General features: G+C 36.9%; 1 protein-coding gene and 1 long non-coding RNA gene across 6 annotated transcripts in view; one reads left to right on the top strand and one right to left on the bottom strand.

Moving 5' to 3' along the window:
- LOC128519182 (uncharacterized) overlaps positions 1-1145 on the bottom strand; it is a 51383-nt gene extending 50238 nt beyond the window's left edge. For all 3 annotated transcript variants that reach the window (XR_008357836.1, XR_008357838.1, XR_008357837.1), the window contains exon 1: positions 1036-1145. This is a non-coding gene — a long non-coding RNA (uncharacterized LOC128519182). The remainder of the gene's footprint in view (positions 1-1035) is intronic.
- On the top strand, positions 378-24212 carry LOC128519181 (hemicentin-1-like). 3 transcript variants are annotated; one of them, XM_053492809.1, is made up of 13 exons: positions 378-477; positions 2533-2799; positions 3055-3384; positions 4046-4267; positions 4808-5035; positions 5306-5569; positions 10607-10870; positions 11459-11779; positions 11935-12189; positions 17477-17734; positions 19947-20282; positions 20372-20620; positions 23223-24212. In XM_053492809.1, the coding sequence occupies exons 2-13, from the start codon at positions 2673-2675 to the stop codon at positions 23330-23332; spliced, it is 2964 nt and encodes a 987-aa protein (XP_053348784.1). In that variant the 5' UTR covers positions 378-477; positions 2533-2672; the 3' UTR covers positions 23333-24212. The 3 variants fall into 3 exon arrangements, with proteins under 3 accessions (XP_053348784.1, XP_053348783.1, XP_053348785.1); XM_053492808.1 differs by lacking the exon at positions 378-477 and adding an exon at positions 1176-1508; XM_053492810.1 differs by lacking the exons at positions 378-477; positions 17477-17734; positions 19947-20282; positions 20372-20620; positions 23223-24212 and adding exons at positions 1184-1508; positions 14328-15547.
- Positions 24213-24297: the final 85 nt, after the last annotated feature.

Genomic DNA, 24297 nt, shown 5'->3' with positions numbered 1-24297 from the left:
AAAACGCCCTACAACTCTCATCCACTGGGTCTCTGTCTGAAGAAGGGCCACTGGTTGATTTAAATTATGATTTAAATTATGTAGGAAAGCATCTATCCAAACTTAGATGATACTGGTTTCTTGTAACTAATCATAACATAGAATCGGATAGAACCTTACATCAGTCAAAAACAGTTGGAAAGGGATTTAAGTTCCATCAGTCAAACACAGTTGGAAAGGGGATTTATTATTTTTTTCATGTGGGGATTAGTCCAAGTACTGAAGAAACAAATATGTCTTGAGTCATAATTTAAAGATTGTCAAAGACTCGGCTGTACGGACATCTAACGGAAGTTAATTCCACTACATTGGTGACAGAACGGAAAAGAGTCTGGATAAATGTCTTCCTTGATCCCTAAAAGATGATGAGACCAGATGAGCAGTGGTGGAGGATCGGAGGGAACGTGGTGCGGTGCGTGGTGTGATTAGACCTGAGAGGTAAGTGCTGCTGGGCTATTTTTAGCTTTGTAGGCAAGCATTAGGGTTTTGAATTTTGAAGCCAGTGTAGAAAGCGGAGAAGTAGGGTGGTGTGGGAGAACTTAGGAAGACTGAAAATAAGATATGCCGCTGAATTCTGAATCAGCTGCAGAAGACAAATGGTGGACAGAGGCAGACCTGCCAGGAGTGAGTTGCAGTAGTCCAGTCTTCAAATAACAAGAGACTGAACAAGCACCTGAGTAGCCTGGGAAGGAAAAAAATGGACGGATTCTTCTGATGTTGTAAAGAAGAAATTGACAAGAACGGGTAAGGTTAGCAATGTGTGGGGAAAATGACAGATGATTATCCACGGTTATTCCAAGATTGCGGGCAGTGGCTGAAGGAGTGTTATCATTGTATCCACAGCAGGCAGAGCAAAAAAAAGTTATAGTCTGATTAAGTGCTGTGTCATGTAAATGCATATCTTATTAGATCAGCATCCTTGGAAACAGTTACATTGGAATCTCTAATCTTAATTATTTCAATCAGACCGAAGCAACATTGTTTTTGCAAACATACCTGCTTTCAGCAAGACTTCATAATGGTTCAAGTTGTTCCCTTGTGTAGTCACTGTTGAAGGATCCTTTAAAGAAGATTACTCCTCCCACCCCCTCCACACACACACACACACATAACAAGTCTCATTTGTAGATATTTTTCTTTAGAAGACTTTACACATTAATCGGTAAAGTACACTCTTAGTACCCCCACGCCTCTGGGCCAGCCTATTTTTAATCATTGGTGGACGACGGAGGGAAAAATGGGGATTTCCACCGATCTGGCCACCTCATCACCCGCTCAACATTACTTCTCCCTGCAGCGCGCACGTACAGAGCGCACAAAGACCGACACGCGTGCGACGCGCGAGACCGCAACTTCAAGACAGAGGACTAGTTTGATTGAAATAACCACAAACATGTTGGATCACGCGAGCGGAAAGCAATTATTTGGGATTTTACTCGCTTTATTATGTTTTTGCCAACAAATACCTGGTAAGTGCGGGAGACCTCGTGGAATTAAGCAGCTGTACGAGATGCCTGCATTCATCAATCAAATTAATTTTTTTATTATTTGTAATATAAAGATGTTTTATGTAAATCCTTGGCAATCATTATGCGTATTATGTATGGATTATTATTCTGTGAATTTCTTCAAAGCCTCATTTAACCTCAAACATAATGGCACAGACTTTCATATGATTTTTAATGAATTACTTTCAACTAGTTTTATTTCACATGTAGTTTTTAGTTAGATTACAAATTACAAGTTACTTCTTTCCTTGTGTTTTGACACATTATGTTATGTCATTTTGAAAGTTCATCGTTATTTATATCCATCAGAGAAACCCCCTTTCTTGTAACTTTTATTTTGACCATGGGGACTATCACAGCAAAAAGCACAGGGTTTCATTTACTCATCGATATACTTAGCTGACTGAAGGCTAACAGTGTTGAATAAACACCTAGAGGTTTTTAGTATGCTGTAATCTTCTGTCCATTATGATCAGGAATTACACAGTGTAATGAAGTGGTAATTTATCCCAGTGTGTAAAGTTATCAAGCACTGTATCCTATTTAATTAATTAAACACTGGGTCGACATTGGAAACCTTAAAGTTAGCTGTGTGTGAACATTTCTGAGCCAGGCAGTATGTTTGTTACTGTACACAGGGGAATTCCATGAATTTCTTCCCCTCTCCCCATTTCTTCGACAAACCTCAGTGGGCCAGCTTTACATTTCTTAAAAATGCAGGAATTTTACTCTAGGAATCAAGAGTGTGATCTAGGCATAAACAGTTTGAGAGATTGAAAGCTAAGGATAAACATTCTGTATTATTTTCGGATTAGTGTAGGACATCAGGAGAAAGTGTAGATGCTGGTAAGTTACCAGGCGAGGGCGCCATTTCATTTATAATTGAAACCATCATAATCGACCCAGGCGTCTGTGATTCCCAGGTCCCTTGCTTTATGGACTGTGTTTTTTTTTTTTTTTTTTAACATGGTTTCATTTATTCCAGGTACGTGTGCTAACAAAACTCTGCAGCTCGAACCACAAAGGATTGTGGTGCTATTTGAAAGCCCTGCATCTGCAAACTGCAGCACGAATGCTACACATCATGGCCTGGGATGGGAAGCATCTCAGGGGGCTGTGGACAGGATGGAAAACGTCCAGCTCATTACCTGGACTGTGGATAGCCTTACACACTGGGACATACAGCCAATTTGCTACGTCATCATTACTGCTGATGAGCAAAAATTACTGTCACTTGATATTACTGTATACAGTGAGTTTTTAATATCACATTTCTATGATTGCAGTATGTCGACAGATAACATATTGATGTTTATGAAACATCATGATTGAATACAGTATATTCCTTTTTAAAAGTCTGATTTGAGACAAATATAAATTTGGGGTAATTAATATTTAATTTGTATTTGAATTCTATTATGGCCCAACTTAAGCTAAAATAAATTGTAACTACCTGCATCAGATCATGTGCTGTTTACTTAACAGCAGTGTTATTTTCTCTTGACAGAGCCTCCAGACCGGGTGTCTATCAGCACAGTGGATCACACAGGGCCGATGATTGAAGGCAGACAGTACGAGCTCCAGTGTAATGTTGAGAATGTTGCTCCTGTTCATCTCTTAACTGTAAACTGGTACAAAGGACCTGATCTTGTGGAAAGTAAACGCTTTTCTGATGGGAACAAATTTCCTGTAAATATCAACATGACACTTCAGATCTCTCCGAACAGAGCTGATAATGGAGTTCTGTACAGATGTGTGGCAGAATTGAACCTGGGACCAGAAGGACCACAACCCCCTCCTTTAATGGAATCAGAATCTTTAAACATTACAGTACATTGTAAGTTTGTCTTTTAATATTAATAATTAACACATTGTCATGAATAATAAAGACATGATCAATATGTAACGAATACAACACTTTTTGTGTGCTCTCATACATATATACACAACAATGTGATTGTGTGATGCGGCTTGATGCAAACTTCTACCACACCAAAGTGAATATTCATCTTTTTGCAGTTAAAAGAGGACAAAATCATATTTTTTTAGTGTTATAATTCATTTTTACTGATTATATTTTAACTAAGTTGCTGTTTAACTAACATTACAATAACCACAAAGAGTCAGCCAGTATTCCAGTTTATTTTGAGTTTATGTGAAAGAAATAAATGCAGCTGTAAGGAAACTGAACATATGTCTTAAGACCTAGCAAAATCAGGCAGTTGGCTACATAGTTAGCAATGACAACCATTTTAACCTAAAATTTTGTATGTAATTATTTAACAGAAGTAAATGCAGCTAGCAAGGAAAGTACAATAACACCATTCTTGTTTTTATCAAATGTGTTGGGTTGATTGACCAAACAATTATTAGAAAGCTATATACAGAACAAATTTGTACCACATTAAAATGAAACAACTGTAATATAGCAAATGTAAACAGTTCTAAAGTGGAAGAAGAGTAACAGTTAACATATAATGTTTCTGTTTATCCACTAGTTGGACCTGAGATTTCAAACTGTCCAAGTCGTGTGCTTCTGAAGGAGGGAGAAAGTCTATTAGGCTACTGTAACGTCGCAGGAAACCCATATCCAAGTGTTCGCTGGGAGAGTATGGGGCTTACCATTGACCCTACCACTACATTTTATAGGACTTCAGGGGGAGAGTACAATATCACCATCAACAGTAATATTGCTCTGACAGTGATGGTGGAAGTAATGTGTAAGTCTACATTTGCATGTTAAGCATGTGCGTCGAGAAGCATTCATACATATGTAAGTAATAAAACACTTGGAGTGGGCTGTTATAGGAAAATAATCAGTGCAGTGGTGATGTGATTTGGCCAAGTGATAAGCAGAGCTACTGTTACTACCTTGAAGGTGAACATTTTCCTATAAAAGCACATCCTGAAGGTGTTTTATACATCTTACATCACAGCAAGTGTCCGAAAATTACTTATTTAAACTTTTTTTTACTCTTATTCATTATAAAACAGCACATCCTATTGATCAGTTTCAAGTTACATTTTATGTTGTGGAATGTGCATTAAAATTAGCATCTTGCTATATAACAGTAACCTTAAAATAGATATCTACTGTTATTGTGATTAGCCTTCTGTTTTTTTTTCTGTAGCCTTTTGTTTTCTGTAAATATATGGTATATAGGTTGTGACACTATATAATAGACAGTTAAGGGGGATGAATATTTATGAAATTGATTATGAATTTATTTATCCATTTCTGTTGTTTTTTTTTGGTACAGATGGACCAGAAATTTCATGTGAACATTATTATACAATCAAAGAGGGTGATGTTTTTTCACCCAACTGCACAATTAAAGGTTTTCCAGAGACACAAATATTTTTGTATAAAGATGGAGAAGTAGTAAATTTTTCACAACAAATGTACAGGGATGATGCAGGGCAATACATCCTAATAGCAAACAACATCAACTCTATCGTCAATCACACACTGGAAATCGATGTCACCTGTAAGTATACAACTGATATTTTATTTGTTTGTTTGTTTTTTTGTTTTAACAAATGCATAAATAAAGCAAGGAGTTAGTGCAGTTCATTATTTTATGATTTTCTGTTAGATAGATAGATAGATAGATGTTAGGAAAAAATATATCAAGCTAGTTAGAAAATTTATTTTCTTTTTTTACATCTTTTATATGTAAATAGTAACAAGTGAAAATGGTAGGATATTAGTAACTGACATAAAAAGTAATATTATTGTGACATTGATTTTTTCTTAGATCCACCCACTGAGATTTTAGAGCTGGAGGATGAGACAGTATCTGTTGGTGACAATCTGGTGCTTAAGTGCTCTTCTAATGCCATACCAAGGCCGAAATATGAATGGATCTATCATCAGACATCTAATGTGAAAAGAACAGACGAAGATGGCATATCTCTGCTGCACATAAACAGGGCTAGTGGGGACAACATTGGCACATACATGTGTATTGCCTCTAATTATCTGGACAATAAAAACAAAACAGTCAGAGTTGAAGTTCAAGGTAAGGCTTCATGACTTTGCCAGGTCATTTTGAAACATTGAATTATTTATGATTTAAGAAATCTTAAAAAATTTTAAGAAATTTATGATTTAAGGACAGTTGCATAAAATGAATTTTATAACACAGCATTTATATTAAAGAATGACATCACATTTTAAAATTCAGTAAAAGAGGTACGTTAGTTCTTGTTATTATTTCACTGTTGCTATAGCAGCTGTAAACAGTTGTTTTCTTAGTATTTTTTTCTGTCTATCACTATCTAATTAGACAAAAATGCCATGTTATGTTCCAAGGAGATCCCTCTGTGGAAACATAATGACTGTTACAAGGCGCTGTCACTGGATATTTCTTTTTTAAATGTTGTAAGACATGTTCTTACAGGAAACCTCACCCTATCAGATTAGTAAATTCAGCTTTGGTAAATAATTTTAATGGTATTTAATGGTGTTAATAAGCAGTCAGCTAGCAGACCCAAAATTTTATTTCGTTAGCGAAAAACTCTAAATGTTTTTTTTGTAAAAAAAAACATTTTTTGAACTTTGCAATAACTTCAGATACTTCAACAGACTATCTTTTGGGTCTGGCTGTAAATCATATATATCATATAATCACATGTACTTACGTAAGTTTTATTGTAAGTACGAGAGCAGCTCATCAAGCTAGAGAAGGTCAGAAAACAGAGGTTTGATAAAAGGTGAATGCTAAAGATGACTGAAAAAAGAAGTGTGTATTTATTCTCAAAGAGGCCTTTGCAGTGGGACAAAGAAATTGCAGCAATGTCTGTGGTGTTTACTTTATTGCATGTTGTCAGCTATGAAGCTTAGCAAAAGAAAGCGGTATTCAGTAACACAGGAATGTTATTCATTTATTTTAAAAAATTGCTTTATCTTAGTTATTACCACAGTGGTTACTGGTTAGTGAGTAGTTTTTTGTTTTTTTTTGGTACATATGCAAGTAAATGCAACATAATATATGAAATGACACGCAAGAAGTAAATACACCCATAGTTTTACGATAAAAAGTATGCACCAAAATGTGTAACACTCTTGACAAGTAGTGTTTACCTATTAATACATTAAGGCCTTTTCCACTCATACACAGGTATTCTTAAAAACAGTTGGTACTCCTTTGCCTTTAATCCACACACAAACTCTGTTATAGAGAACTGACATTTTGGAAAACTCTTTTTAGGATGAAGCTACTTAGATTTAAACTTTGTTTTTAGTATTGATGCATGGACAGGTTGGTTGATAAGAGTGCATGTCTGTATTCATGTGCTGTATCTTCAGTTTCTGCCATCAGAGCACGATATTCAGGCTTCATATTGGCCAAGAAAGCTTTGCAGTTTGGGTTTTATCAATGGCTGCTTGTTTGGTGTGCTTTATTGGCATGTTTTTGCATTTTCATTTAGAGGAAGATTTTGTTAGAATGAAGGAGGAAAAACACCTGTGTATGTGTGGACTAGGCCTAAAAGCCAAAACTCGGCTAGGCAGAGAATGAGAGGGTTGTTCTTAACAAATCTTCCAAAAGCATAAAGATGCCTTTCAGAAGGCCACTTCATTGATGTTTTATGCTTTACTATGTTGGGCCCAACTGGACATATAAGCCACTGTATGGTGTTAATTTAATATAGTGTATTTAACACTGTGGATTTTGTTGTGTAGAAAGGTCTGTTTCAAGATTCCCAGATATTTGTGGCTGGGACAGTCCACCCTCAAATTAAACAACAATCTAGCCTGTTTGAAAATCAAAAATTTCTAAGCATGTTTAAAGATGGTTATCTTCCAGTCTATTCCTGTCTCCGGTTTGTGTGCCTGGAGTTTGCATGTTCTCCCGATGCTCAGTGGGTTTCATCCAGCTACTCCGGTTTCCTCCCACAGAGCAAAGTCATGCAGGTTCGGCTAATTGGTGTTCTCAAATTGCCTGTAGTGTCTGAATGACAATCAGGCATTGAGCGGGCAGCCCAACTTCTTAAGTAACTGCCACAGAAACGACAGATATATCTTAAGGGTGGGAAGTATCCATTGCCTGATGTGCTGAATGAAACGGGGACCAAAATAATAAAAAAATAAATACACTATTTGGACAAAAGTATTTGGTCGAACCTGTTAGTTATTGATACAGGCCCCTTATCTCCAGTAAAGGGCAATCTTAATGCTTTAGCATACCAAGACATCTTGTACAATGCTATGCTTCCAACTTTGCGGCAACAGTTTGGGCAAGGCCCTTTTATGCTCTACAGTGCATAAAGGCATAAAGCAAGGACTGTGGAAGAACTTGACTGGCCCCCACAGAGCCCTGACCTCAACCCCATCGAGCACCTTTGGGATGAACCGGAACGGAGATTGCGTGTCAAGACTTCTCGTCCAGCATCAATGCCTGACCTCATAAACGCTCTACAGAATCAATGGGCACGAATTCCCACAGAAACACTCCAAAATCTTGTGGACAGTTATTACAGTGAGCTATTACAGGAAGCTGTTATCGCTGCAAAACTTAAAACTGGCATAACGTATTATATTGTAACTGTTCATTCATGCTTTTAGAGTCTTGTAGTTGGGCTCTCACATACTTCAGATAAATATCCCTGGTTTAAAGTTACCTGTCCAGGGGATACTTTTTGTTAATTAACGTTAGACTGGGGGATGGAGGGGATTTTCCTGTTGTCAGGGTTGCCAGTGGCACTGGCACGTCTCTGTGAGCTACAGGTTTGTGGTTGTTAGTGTTAACGTTAATGGTTTATAGAAGGGGTCGGGGTAAAAGCTAGACCAACCTGGCAACCCTATGTCCTAACAGGACAGGATCAGGGTGGATTTCCTCAGTTAAAACACGACTGTGAGACGTTGTGTAGTATTTAATCTGTTCTAAAAGCACAGCAAACACACGACATTAAAGAAAGAGAGTAAAGTCGCGGGGGAAATGGCGACCCTGGGCCGGGAGCGGATTTTTTACACATGTCTCGTTCTGGATCTGCTGACGCTGCTCTCTGAACTTAACGGTGGGAGACTTTGTTTTCATTTTCCTCCGATTTCCTCTCTGTGTAAAAGTTTGTCCCTGCTGTAAAAGTTTAATGAAAGCGTTTAAAGTCATTCCTTATATAGTAAAAATGTTCAAATTAGGCGAAATTCCGCCGGAGTTAGATAGACATGAGGCCCAGAATACACCGCGATGTATTTTTAAACGCCGACATTAATAAGCTTTAGGGGTGAAATGCTCACACAGAAATACAGTTTCTTTAATAAACATCGCACTAAATCGTTGCTACGTAAGTCCTGTAGCGTTGAAGTCCAACCCAGATAAAGAAAGAGATATACACTGAGAAAGTGAGAGAAACACATTGAGTACCAAAGTGTAGTCTTTGTCTTTTGGTGCTCTCACACATATAAGTAACACATTTATTTCATACAGTCAGTGTGTAACCTTACCTTCATCTGTAGAAGTAAATACAGTTAACGTTAACTACAATACTTACTTACAATACTACACACAAAACTACACAAAAAACATTTATTTATAAGCTTATTATATAACTTAACACTGTTTTTGTCCATTACTGCTGAAAATATTTGTAGAAGGAAAAAAAATGTTTTGTGAGACAAGCAACAATTTAAAAAACACATAGTCAAACCTTATATTTGGTTCAAAGTGATATTGTGTAGGGATATCTTTAGACTAACTGTTCACATAGTTTCAGTGTTTGTGCATGCTTCAGAAATTAAGGGTGTGACCTGCAGTACAGTGGGGACATTTTTTTCACACTCGTGTGTGTGTGTGTGTGTGTGTGTGTGTGTGTGTGTATACAAACTGCAATTGGTGGAGAACTTGTAAAGACATTATTATTTCTCTCTCTCTCTCTCTCTCTCTCTCTCTCTGTATATCTTCCACAGTTTTATTCATCCAATGTCCAGTTTTAACCATCTGGGATGTTTTGTTAAATCGACGTTAGACGTTAGAATTGTGGTGACGAAAATGTTTTCCTGTCCACAGCCCACATCCCATAATGTCCTTTTTTAAAATTACGACACATCTCTTTGTTCTGAAAACTCTAAAAGTAACCTGTGACTCAGTTTATAGTATGATTTCTAAGTAACTTTTTAATGTGTAAAATGTCATTCTGTTTGATGTTTCTTTTATGTTCATACCAGTGGAAATTTGATTTAAAAACATATACAATTAAGAACCCCTTTAAAAATACTTCAAGATTCGACTTTTAAGGACCATCAGTGTACCTCATGGCTTCCTCATAGACACAGAATTAGGCAAAAGTTACACAATAAACTAAGAACAGTTACACCAGTGAGTAGGATTTTACCTTTGTTATAGCTGGCACTGTTATAATCATTCTTATATTGCAGATGTAACTGTAGTAAATTAACTGAGAAAAATTCCACCAATTATGATATTGTCTTTTAATGCCAGTTAGTGGGCGATTCCTTTTAATACAAACAGGGATAAGGTTGAAAATATAAAAAATGTGGCTTTACACAAAAGTGTTTTTCCTATTTGTGTGTAAAAGAAGCTGGAGGTCAACCATTAAAATAACATGTATCTTATTTTAAATCCTTTAAGTGGCAAAGTCATTATGTTTTATCTGTTATTTCTGCAATCAGCAAACAAACTGATTAGATTTTGGAATTGATCCAAGGAAAATATTTTAAGGCTATTTCTGGTATATAGATTGCCTTAGGGGTTCAGTTTGCTATTATGCAGTACAAGTGTTTAAGTTCAAAGTCGATGAATTCCGGATAACAAGACTGTGCTGTGCCCATTATTTTCCAGATATAGAGACCAAAAGTGCATATCACATAAGAATGTAAGGGAAGTTCTGTTTTTTTTTTTTTTTTGTTGTTGTTGTTGTTTTTTTTTTTTTTTTTTTTGTATATGTAAGTGGGGTTTCCTTCCTGTGCCTGGCATGCTTTACCACTGAGCTCATGCAATGTGTGCTTGTGTGATACCCAGACAATAGGAAACTGTTAATATAAGTATGAAAAATAAGTTTCAATATCTAAACATAATTTTTTGTCTTTTTTAATGCAGGTGCCAAGGCCACTTGTCCACTTTCTATTAGTCCACAGCGTGTGGTGCTGGAGTATGGCGAGTCTCAGAGAGTGACATGTAGTTCATCTACACAGAATGCAAACTTGAGTTGGAGATTTTTAAATAACGTGTTGAATCTGAACACGCTGGATATTAACTCTTCTTTTTTTTTCAATAATCCAAATTTTAATGGAAAATTTTCATGCCTCGGAATTTTTAAAGGACTTGATGCTTGTCAGACAGACATAAACGTTACTATTTACAGTAAGTCTGCTTTCTTATCATAGCATGGCATATTTACATAGTACTTTAAGGCAAATGTATTGAGTCACCCCTCATTTTTTTTTATAATAAATTAAATTAAATTAAATTACATGATGTTTATATAACAACCTCAGCAGCAACCCCATTTCCCCTCTCGTCTGTTCCAAGCACTCAGCATTTAGCATCACCAGTATACCAATCACCGGCCTGATCATCTATCATCATCTGCACCTGTTTCTCACTGGTTTATGCCTTAGTTAAATGATTTTATGCTTGAATGATTAATAGGTCACTGTGTGGCATAACAAAAACATCCCTCTGAAAATGCTTAGATACAGGGACTGGCCTGAAAAAGAGGTCCAAAACTTACCAAAAATAAGAGGCAAAAGTTCACCCTGCTTGGAGAAGTGTTCCTCAAGACTATAGTAACAAATTCAAGAAAGTCTGGCCCTTTGGAAGCAAAATATGAATGGGTAATAATAAGGGGTAGTTCAAAACCTTTGCACAGTACTGATATGTTGTTTTTTCTTTTTTAATCATGCTGTTTAATTACTGTATGTAATTAAAAAAATATTTTTCCCTTTTTAGAGCGTCCTGACAAAGTGTCTATCAGCGCCTTGGATCATGCAAATCATATGACTGAAGGCAACAACTATACGCTCCTTTGTGATTTTCAGAATGTTGCTCCTGTTCAACTCATTACTGTAAACTGGTACAAAGGACAACATCTGTTAAAAACTGCAACCTTCAACGAGGTCCCAAATCCAACCAACACAAGTACTACAATTAAGATCGTCCCAAACAGAAATGACAATATTACGCAGTACAGCTGTGAAGTAGTATTGAAACTTGAAAGTGGAGAAGTTAAATTTCGAATGAAATCTGAAACTCTCAACTTAACTGTTCATTGTAAGTAATGATTCATAGAAAAAAAGTTCTCACTTATGTTCTCAGAATATCAAAATTCAGGAAGTAGTAGATTCATTACCACTATGACCACTATACTGTCCATATGCCACTCTTTTGAGTTTGTTGGTTTCTCTGTCTTCACTTCTCTGCTGTAGACAAACCGACTATAACCCCTACGCTGCCATCACGGGTCCCGCTGTTTCGCGGCTATCCAGTAAAGCTTCTTTGTGAGGCTAGAGGGTATCCAGAGCCTACGATTGAATGGATCTCCAACAATGTAACTGTTGTCTCCACGCCAAATGGAACCCTGTCTCTAGATGAGAGAAATGTGTCGAGAGATGGGGTTTACACTTGTATTGCAAAAAATTCTCTGTCGAGTGACACCAGAGTGGTCAGTGTAGTCTTGACAGGTAATACTTTTTTACTCAAACCATTATCAAATATTCAAATTGTCACTTCACAGGTTATTGGTTTTTGGTTGAGGTTTGAAGAACAGGTAGTAAGTGAGGACATACACTGACAAAAATATTAACGATCTACATATTTAATTTAGGGCAGAATTTGCACTTAAGTAAAATATGTAAGGTGAACAAAATAAAATAACAGGAAATGTTATTGTATATTTAGGTTAAAGTCATTAAATAGACTGAGGTTTAAGTAAAATAGACAATGTTCATATTTTAAATATTGTTTTTTTGGAATAATGTAAATTGAATATTAGTGTAATAGGCCAACTAAAATGTTTGTTTTAGAGCTAGAGCTGCAATAGAGAATGTTCCTAATGTTCTCTGGAACCCTATTTCTTGGAATGCTTGTGCTCTGAGTCACGCTCAAGAGTACTCGGAGGACTGCGTCAGCTGAGCTTGTGATGAGTTTTACCGCTTCAGGATATCAGCAAAATTAATATCAGCAGGCCATTATAATCTGTAATAATTTAGCTGGAGTTCAGCTGGGAATGAACCTAGATAGCACATACATACAGTATATTTATCCATTATCAATATAGTGTAAACTAGAAATGGGAATTACCTGGAACCACCCAGTACAATACTACCACCATTCCTAGGTGCCAATACTATTTGTATTGCGATTTTACAAGTAACACAGTTAGATAAATATCTGATTCAATACTGTTTATTTATTGCTTAGATTTTGTTGCAATTCGGAAAAAAAACTTGGCAAATAGTTAGCCTTTACCTAACAAGATGCTGTGCTGCCTGCCAATGTGTGAACAGTTTGGATAGTGTGACACTTGTAGGATTATAAAGGGGCAGCAATTTTTAAGCACCTCAAATGCAAACGTATAAATAAATATATAAAAAAAATAATATTAATTTTGAACAATTTCTGATTGTAGTCAAAAAGTAGGTCAGGTCAATTTACATGAGAGAAAGGGATTTGGGTCTGAATCTGTTTAACATGTGGTGAGAACATTTCTCATCATGAGACGAGACAGTAAATTAGCCTGAACTGTGATATTAGGTTGTGCAGTTATGACACCGTGAGCATAAGTGAGGGCATTGACCTCATCCAGGCATGGATGGACTAGGTGTCTTTGGTGTAATTTTACATCATTATACCATTTGCAACAACCTGGGAATGCCTAATGCAGTAACACAATACCTCTGGTGGACATTACCAAAATACAAAATAATTTTTTGATAATTATTAATTATTATATGTTTGGGTTAAACTCATTTAATAGAGTTAAGTATGTTTTAAAATGTCTAAGATAGAGAAAATATTAATATTACATATATTTCTCCAGCATCAGTAGGTTATGAACTAGGAATGGGAATCACCAGGAACCACCCAATACAGTATTGAGTAGTATTGAACTGTTTTAATGTTATTGCAACACATTACAGTATTTTTTTCTATGCCATGCTTTATTCCTTGATAAGATGGATAATTTGTGTGGGATTAAGCTGGTCTGATCTATAAGAACTTTTAGGCAGCTTTATTCCGATATCTCTGTCTGTCTTGCTCTTTAAACAGTCAGTGTGGTATTAGTGGACAGTGATATGGAAGAAAACTTTCCTATATCATTCTATATGAAAATGCATGGATATGCAATATGGTTCCAATATTTAGGTGTGCTGACAAGGTATAAAAAAAAAACCTTGGGAACAAATATTTGTTTTAATTGAATTAAATTTTGGCATTTTTAATTAAATTAATTTTTTTAATTGCATTATTAAATACTTAAAGCACTAAATGCAAAGGAAAACAATCAAACAAAAAGTCTTTAAATGTCTAATCTCAAGTATTTGAATAACAAAGGAGTCATTGTCATAAAATCAGTGATGATACCTGTGAAGTGTCTTGTGACGTAATTTATCACAATATTGACCTTTATCATTAAATTATCACTACTATAGTAACTTTTTTTTAATCGCTCAGTTTTTAAAGAGGGATGTTTTATCCGGAGCACACTGATCCAGATACAGCTTAGTTAAATTCTATCCAAAATAGTCACTGAAATTGCAACTGTTCTTTTTTTTTTCTTTCTTTTTTTTTCTTTTTTTATTGGTGTTCCTGGACACAGAGGATTACCTGCCCCTGATCGCAGGTTTTGTTGCACTCGTGGTGGTGATCATCTCAGTCTTCTTCATCAGCATCTACTCCATCTACTACAAAAACACCAAGATGGGCCACTACACCGTGGAGGGCGCCAAGCCCCAAGCTCAAAACGGCAACGTTGCGCAGAATGGCAAAGACAGCACGATCCCCATGAAGAAAATCCCAGTGTAGAATTTCGTTTTCTACTTCTGGCACCCGGCATGATCTGTTATGGATCAGTTCTAGTGATCTTAGGGTGGAGCTTTGTTACACCAGCATAACGCAAACCTACAGGAACTCTCACTGGGAGCGTCACTGGCTTGTTTGGATTTCGGCTCCATCTAATCACCTAATGTTTCATCTGCTCTGCATATCAAGTTTACGATTCCATTTATTAATGCATATCATCTTTTACATAATAAGGAATCATGCTGTGTCAGAGGAGCCTGTGGTATTTAAACTACTGTTTACTGTGTCAGTAATTTTTTAATTATAATAAAGAACTACTGCGGTTTTAGAAGCCAGCAGGTTTTAGAAGACCTGTCATGTCTTCTATACAAAGACTTTTATTCAGCATTTACTGTTTGCTTTGAAAATGTGAGTACTAGTGCAAAGCACTAGATCACAACACTGCCGAACTGCATACCGTGCACTAACCTGAATGAAATGATGAATGCTTTTATAGTTCTTTTATCCTTCCCATTGAACACAGTGCCTTAGAAACACACTGATCATGTTGAAGACATCTAAAAAGCATATTTATTGTCACAAACTGTACATGTGCACATACTGAATTGTGTTCAATTATTGTTGTATATAGATGTGTAATATAATTTTAATTCTGAATGTTCAAACAAAATTGCACTTGTGCAAAATTTAAAGGAATGACTGTAACAAAGTGGAAAATCCCCATCATCAGTGTTAAAGTGCTGGGAATTATATTTGAAACGGCACTGGGAAAGGCTCTACTGACTGCTTACACAGGAGATCGGAGATAAGCATACTGAGCCCAGGCAGTAACTCCAACCATTTCCCTCCTGCTTTTGTGCTAATGTGCTCAGTGTACAGGGTTCTCCTTTAATCATAAACCTGCCTTCTGCTCCAGCATTGTATAAGTTCTATTTAATTACACCTGTACATATCATGCTTATTCAATGCTTTTTAAGGCTTTTTACTGAGAGATTAAACACGATTCTTTTTATATAACAGTGGCAGCAATGCTCATTTCTGTTTGTTTGCAAATTCACTTCCATTTGTGCTCTTAAAAGAAAACACGATAAATATCAGTTATAACAAAAAATACTAAAAAAGTCTAGGTTTAGGTAAGGCTAGGCCTCTGAGGTATGAAACAATATCAGTCCCGCAATAAATTACGTCACAAAACACTCTTTTGAGATATCACAGGTATCCATTTTTTTTTTTTAAGAAACTCCAATAAATCTAGGATTAGCTATGTCAATAATTTGTAGGGATTTGAATCACCAGGGACCACCTGATATGATATTATCACACTACCTAGGTGCTGATTTGATTTAAAGTTTTATACAATTTTTTTAGTATTATATTTACTTAATTAAATATAAATAAAGTAATTAAATGTAGCTTATTCAGACAATAATTTTCTCAGGTAAAACCAAGGGCAGCATTTTAATAATACAGACTCAAATACACCAATTTAAATACAAAAAAAAAAAGTTTAACATTCAATTTTAAATGAAATTATATGCTATTATTTTTATTTGTAAACAGAATTGGCAAATTGGCAGTTCCTTCCTACCACACTGGATGCCAATGTGTAAATAGTTTTGAAAATACTACCTATAGGATTAGAAAGAAACAGAGACACTACAGTATAACCCTCAAATGGCTACAAAATCTCAAAAGTCAAGTTAATAATAAGTCAGTTAAGTTGAGCTTCTAACATACATGAGTTTCAGGATTTTGCACTTTGCTGTGTTATGAAACTAATGTAAGAGTGTTTTTTTTTAAAGATTAATTTACTTGCAGTTTGAAGGAAAAGGCTTATTAGAGGCTTTTTAACATGCACGACCTTTGATATATAATGCCATATAGATGCATTTCTGTTGCATTACTCGGAAGCTTGTGCGCTTGGCACAGAATTTATGTCTTGTCGATCAACCAGTGCATCTGTATTATACAAGTTAATAATTATTTTTAAAGAATTCAGTGTGCAAGTATGTAAATGCATTCCATAGACAGGAAAAAAAAAAAACATTATTTTTGAAATCCATATTATCCACCCCTCTGCAACAAAACAATCGTGCTAGCATTGCTTTATTCCACAGGGATATTGAATTGTTAACTCAGTCTGATTAATGGCATTAACTCCATCAGCAAGGCTTTGTATTATTTTAGTTATCCAACAGATTTATATTAATGCACTTATCTAACACTAGTGCGTCTATTAAAACAGCTTTATGCACAATATAATTCAGGACCGATAATAAGGGGATTTAAAAATGTGTTGTAATTTTAACAAAAATAGTTTTCAGTGTCAGCTCTTTGCAGCAATCAGATATAAAGCTTTAACTTAAAGTTTTCAGACACAGGGAAGCTCATAGGACAGAGATCGTGTTCAAGTCAAACTGGGAAAATAATGCCCCTGCTACAATAATGCATTTATGTCACAGCATCAAAGTGTCATGATTCATGATTCATGGGCCATGATTGGACTGCATGCTCCACATCTGAAACTCTGGCATCCCAGAAACTCCTTTAAGAGTTCAACAAATATAAACCAATCATAATAAAGTATTAAGTGTTGCTCTGTAATAAAAATATATATATTTCTGCAGAGATCATAACAGCTGCACACCTCAAACTGCACAACCAAGTGTTTTATTCAACTGCCAAATCTTTTGTTTACTCTTCAAAACACATCAATCAAATACATTTAGTAATTGATTATAGTAGTAATTTATAGTAATTAAACAATTATGTAAACGCAAAGATCTAAGAATGCCATTTCCATTAGTGGATAAATTATCATAAATAAACTTCATGTTCGGAAACCTTTAACTGTCAGTGCATGTTAATAAACTTTAATTAACTTGAATATCACAGCTTACTTACTTAACTTTAAGAGTGAGTCAGTGCTATTAATTCTCTTCCTAGATGCCAGTTGCAAGCTTGTCCTCAGGCCCCCTGAACTGATGGTGGAGTATGGAGCCTCAGCCTCAGTGGATTGTTCTACTCCAAGCATTCACACAGGCATTCGCTGGGAGGCACCTCAGGGAAAAGTGGAAATGGTGAAAGATGTCCAACTCATCACCTGGAAGGTGGACAGCCTTGTGCACTGGGACATACAGCCTGTTTGTTTCCTCAACACAGTGGCAGGGCAGTGTCATATGAAGCTTCCAGTAACTGTTTACAGTAAGAAGGCATCTCTTACATCTTGGTACAGTCAAAACAGCGGGTGTGAGATATAATTAAAATATAATATGTTCGCCATCAGGGCCTTTCTTGGGTCTTCCTCGAACAGTTACCACAAAGCTGAAATCACACAATTGTGTGGAATGTCTTGGTGTGCTATGAAACTATGATTTCCTCTTCAGTGGCATTAAAAAGACAAAACCTGTTCCAGCATGACACTGGCTGTATTCAAATGGCTAGTAAAATCCTTCCTAACCTTTGTCCTGGAGGGACCCCCAGCCCTGCATATTTTAGTGTTGTCCCTGCTTACACACTCTTTGTGCTTTAACTAATCAGCTAATTAAGAGCCTTTAATGAATACATGGGGAAAACGTTAAATGTGCAGAGCAGTGGAAATGGCTTGGAGCGAGGAACAGGAACAGGGTTGGGAACCACTGCAGTAGTGGCACCATGGGGACTGCGCAGGATATTCAACCATGTTAAATAAGATTCCGATCTGTATCGACAATTAATTCCAAAAGGAATTGTAAACACCATAAGGCACAAGTGAACAATAGTTTATCACTTTGCCAAAAGTGGACAAACAAAATAACCGATCAGTCACCTTACTAGAGCGCAAAAATACCATGGAGCTCGCATGAGATCTGGCAATCATTTCATGCACTATTCATTATTAGCAAAATGACATAATCTTACTTTTACTTAATACTAATCATTTGTAAGTAATCTACATTAATTTTGCATAGGCTATTAATTTGCATAATAATCTCTTTATGAATTAAATCACATGACAATGTAATGTACATATTTTGTAACATATCCGTTTATATATAAAATTTCTTTAATAATTTTTTTTCAGTAGGGTGAAATTTTAACAACCGGTATTCGAGGTGGTTATGTTACCAGGATAACGCAAGAAGGAAGTAATGTCTGTGTTAGTGACATCTCGGGTGTTCCGAATGGTGGAATTTTTTCGAGATAAGATCCCGTAACTGGAATTACCTGCAAAGGGAGTAGGGAGTACAGTTTAAACAGTACACAGTGGAACAGGACGCAACAATACTTTCTTTGCACAAAACAAGCTCCTTGAAGTCATGGTTTGATAAGGTTGGACTGGAAGAACTGAAATGTCCTACACAGAGCCCTGACCTCAAACACACTGGACTGAAATGCGACTGCACGCCAGGTTTCTTGACCTCAATAATGCTCTTATAGCTGAATGATCATATATGTAATCCTCATTCACGCATAAGAAATGGTGGAAAGCCCTCCCAGAAGAGTGAAGCCAATTATAACAGAAAATGGGGGGAAAAAATAGGTTGTTGATGCTAACAACAAGCGCATATTGGTGTGTCGGTCAGGTGTCTGAAAACTTTTCACTATACTCTTACTTGAACACATTTCCGCAATACAGAATATGACTGTAAGTCATGTACTGCATGTAGTCGACGGAACTAATGTATGTGCTTTTATGAGCCACATAACTTTGAACAGCCTTTTATGCGGTCTTTGAAAAATAAAACATAATTCTCAATAAGTGTTATGATATACAAGTTTTACAAAATGCTGCCAGAAGTACAGTAATGTTGCATTAAAATAAAATAAAAAATTATATAACAATAACCTGGTGACAGGATCATGGCCCATCTACACTCACATGGACCAAACGCCAGCCCATCTGGTCTGATCCCACAGAAAAGCCAATGAAGCACAAACCACAGAAAAAAAGAAAATACTGGCCAAAACAGAAAGGCACCAGAACACCCAGTGCACCACACCCCACAGCACATGGGGCCCAGCAGGTTAAGAGCCCAAGGCTGCTGACCTGTCTCTGAAACTTCCCAGATCCCACTCTATCACCCGTGAGATGAGCCAGACAAACAACTCTGACCCATGGAACCCCCACCCCACAACCCACAGCACCTAAGTGATGCATTGCTAATGTCCTGGTGCCAGATACCACAGCACGCCACCAAGCACTGAGGGGTCAGAACTGCCCAGGTTAAAGATGCTTTTAACTGAGTACATGAATTCTAAATGTACTTTCTGACCAGGATTAAACCTCTACCAGACCAGGTCAGATTATAGTTTAAAATGTTGGATTTTAAAAGGTAGGCTTTAGAGTTAGATCTAGCACATTTTAATAATAAATGTTGTACTGACAGGAGTAACAGGAAGATGTTTTAACAGGAATGTTTTTCTTGCTCAACAGAGCATCCAGACCAGGTGTCGATCAGTATTGTGGGTGACACAGGGAGGATGATTGAAGGCAAACAGTATGAACTCCAGTGTGACGTTTACAATTTTGCTCCTGTTCACCTCCTAAATGTGAACTGGTACAAAGGACAACATATGGTGGCAAAAACTAATTTTTATGACTCTACCAAGACTCCTGCAAATCAATCCACCAGACACCACATGTTCCCCAGGAGGGCTGATGATGGAGTTTGCTACAGGTGTGAGGCGGAGCTGAAACCGAGCGGGATGGGAACCGGAACTCAACTTTTTTCTATACAGGCATCACAAGATCTATGCCTTAATGTACATTGTACGTCTTCAATTCAGTTTTTATTTTAATTCCTCAGGAATAAAATGTTATGTTGCTGTAATTGTGAAATACATCTCTGCTTTCCTCAGACAGTCCACAGTTCACCAATGTAATAGAGATCTTCAACGAGACAACTGAAACCATCAAGTTGAACTGCACAGTAATGGCAAATCCTCCTCCGCATTATATATGGACCTCAACAAATTTGTGGAAGGAATTTGACAAAGGCCAGCCAGTACTCATCTTATCACCTCTGGATTCAGGGAACTACACATGTATGGCATGGAATGAAATGGGTAGCAGCAGTAAATTGTTCATCGTCCAAGTTAAACATCGAGGTGGGTAGAAAATATGTTCTGTTTCAGGGTTTTGGTTTTTGTCTGAAAAATTGAAAAGTAAAAAAATAAAATAATAATGGTCATAAGTCAAGAAAAAGTAATAAACCACTGCTAATTACTGAGGTATTAATCTGAACGCATAAAATTCAGCAGCTACTATAAACTATTGTAGCGTTTTTACGCCGGAAGGAATGCTGGAGAGACGAGTGAGCTTATTTGCTGCCCAATGCAATGGCTGGGAGAACTTTATTTAAGCACTCAGCATGTAAGGCATGAGCAGCACCTTCACTCAGGAGCCTACATCCAATTCAGCGTCAGCCAGAACTGGAGCACATTTCACACGTCACACACCCACACACACAAACATGGCCGAAGCCACTAACCCAAACACCTTTCCCCATCATGGTGAACACACCGACATTCCTGCAAGGCATGCTGGTCGTCAGCCGCCGCCCCGCCCACGCCACACTATGTTGTACGAATTCATTATAGAGAAGCCTCGGTCTCCTAGAAGGTCAAGAAGAAAATAAATTGAGCCTGGGAATGCTGCGATAGCAAAATAATCAGTAGTAAGTGGTATAATTATCAAAAAAACATTCTACTTCTGTATGTTGTTACTATATACTGTAGCATCTTATAGTGTGACTGATTTTGGATGTCCAAAATTAGATGTCCTTTTTTGGGCTTCCAGTGTGGGAGAACTGATGTAAGGTCCGCCTTACCACCCCTCCCCATCTCGTACATTAAGTCCTTTGCAGTCAATAGCTCCCAAACTAAAATCAGGCCAACAACAAGGGTAATTGACCCACACAGTCATATTGTGGCAAAAACGCTACAATATGAAAAAGGTGACAAATTATTGAAACAATAAATTTGTAAGTAATCTACATTAATTTCGTTAATCTTGCATATAGAAACAATAACCTGTTAGAACGACCATATTCAGCACAACCTTGCAACTCTGGAACACCTTTCCAAGCTGCTGTTATAGCAAATTAATCAGCACCTTTTGACACATCAAAATGAGACTTTCAGCAGTGCTACGGTGTATACGGTGTTAACGTTTTACAAGTTTCAAAGCTTCATCTTAATGCTTAAGCTGCAGCTTATGCATTACAAACAGACAAGATACAGTACACCACCCACATAGTCTGACTTATACCTTCTGCTGACATAGTGTGACTAAGCTCTGCTGTCAGTGCGTGAGTTTATTTTGAGCCATAATTGTGTAGTTTGTATCTCAACATATCAGAATAAAGAGAAGGCAAGTATAATGCTAATAGCTTTATACTGGTTTTAAAGTGACTTTAACAACCAGTAATCTCCAGAGGTGGCAAGTACCGTAGTACAAACAGTTCGTTATGGTTCTTATGTTTTTTGTGTGTATCTGTACTTTACTTGATTGTTTTCCATATATAATACACTTTACTTCTACTCACTACATTTTTGGTAAACAATTTGTACTTTTACTTACTACATTTTAAATAGAGACTGGTTACTTTTCATATGACGAGCACAAGCGCGTTAATTTTCTATGAAACATAAGTGTTGAGGCTGTCACTCATACCATACTGTGACCTAACATACCAATCCACCAATCGTAGTTTACAGAAATCACTGGCAGGTATTTATGACAACGGCAAAATTACTGGCAGGTCTTTATGGTTTCTTCTTTCTCTCTAAAACTCACCAGTGCTGAAAGTTATTCAACATTCTAGCTGTAAAGTCCTTTGTCTAAAAACATGCAAAGACAGATATGCAAAGAAATAAAAAACTACTGTCATTAGTAACTCAGTCAGAAAGAAAACTTTTGTTCTTACAGTACATGTTAGAGCACACACTTAGTACTTGTACTCGAGTTTTACTTGATGTGAAGTACATTTTTAGGCTAGTACTTGTACTTTCACTTAAGTGGGAATTGATGGCTCAGTGGTAGGCCAGTTTGGAAGACCTGGGTTCACTTCCCACCCAGTGCACATATCCCAGCCACTGGGTGCAGTGCTGGTCCCAAGCTCGGATAAAATGGAAGGGTTGCATCAGGAAGGGCATTTGGCATAAAACCTGAGCCAAGTTGTGTGGCGGCATCTCAATGGGAGCAGCCAAAAGAATAACAACAACAACAACTCCTTTTACTTAAGTATTCACTTCTCCCGACTAAATAATGACATACAGCTTTAATGTGGGCGGCATGGTGTAGTGGTTAGCAATGTCGCCTTGCACCTTAGGGTCTGGGTTCAATTCCTGGCCAGATTCAATTCCCGTCTCTGTGTGCATAGCGTTTACATGTTCTTCCCATGCTTGGTGGCTTTCCTCCCACAAACCAAAGATCCGCAGGTTAGGCTAATTGGTGTTCCCAAATTGCCCATAGTGTGTGAGTAAGTGTATGTGTGTGCCCTGTAAGGACTGGCACCCTGTCCAGGGTGTACGCTGCTTTGTGTCCTAAGTCTTTTGGGATAGTCTCCAGGCCCCCCTGAGACCCTGAATATAGGATAAAGCGGTATAAACGAGTGAGTGAGAGTGAGCTTTTAACCCAGAATTTATCAATAAAGTTAATGTTTCTTAAAAATAAAAACTAATAATCAATATGTTTTTTTTCCAACAGGTGGAGGAAGTCGCACCGTTTTCTGGGCGATCGTCGGACCCTTTCTCGGACTGGCTGTGGTGATGATTGTAGGTTATGTATTGGTCAGAAAGAGGACTATCAAGAAATGAGTCTTCACAATTTTTTTTTCCGGGAAAAAATGTGAGCATGTTTATATAAACCTCAACTGACCACTTCAGTGACCATCATTTGACTGGGTTGTGTTTAATTCAACACCTGCAACACTGTTAGGGACGAAAAATGAGAAATGAGAAATTTCATCGAAGGATTTTTGGTACAATAAAAAAACAACAACCTCAAAATATAGGAAAAGCTTCAAGAATAGACAATAATCATTTATAAAAACCCTTGGGTTCTAAGATTGTATGGGCAGGTAGATCCATATCTTCATGTTTATACTGTGAATGTGCCTCAGATGGCTTTGTCAACTGACGCTCTTGGGCCAAGAGCCCTGTTTTTTTTTTCTTTTTATTATTCTTTCATACTCAATTTTATTTATCTTGTATTAAAGTAATTATTTATTAGATGTGTATTATTATATGATTTTTCAGACTTGTTTATCCAAAGTTGCTGTAAGTGTTTAAGAAGTCAGTTTTGCCCAAAACTTTCCCTTAATCTCAGTTTTGACCTTCTGTGTCAAACATTATTTCCTTTCACTTTCTGAATCATTGTAGTTGTTGTAATTACTATGCTCACTCTAGGAAGTAATCGTTTGTATATTTTTTCCTGTTAGATAAGCATACTGGCCACATTTTTTTCCCTTCAAAGGAGTCACTATCTTTTAGGTCTGCACTGCTGTGCCTGTTTATAGCACCCCATTTAGTGAAACTTCCCTTGCATTTTACAAACTGTACTTCTCTTATTTTCTTTTTTTTTTCTGGTAAAGTATTAAGACGGACAGTAACGTAAAAGTCTGTTAAACTATGTAGCTTCTTTTTTAAAATCCAAATCTTGCCTAAACTTTAATGCAGTTACGAAAGAGTGTACTTTTTACTCAAGCACGCCTACCATAGAGGTCACTTTATACAGTAGTGTACTTTTATTTAATGACTGCTATGCACTGCACCGCTGTAAA

Source organism: Clarias gariepinus, chromosome 3, assembly GCF_024256425.1.
Source record: "Clarias gariepinus isolate MV-2021 ecotype Netherlands chromosome 3, CGAR_prim_01v2, whole genome shotgun sequence".
NCBI classification, from domain to species: domain Eukaryota; kingdom Metazoa; phylum Chordata; class Actinopteri; order Siluriformes; family Clariidae; genus Clarias; species Clarias gariepinus.
The sequence above is the reverse complement of the archived record's forward strand: the minus strand, read 5'-3'. Positions and strand labels throughout refer to the sequence as shown.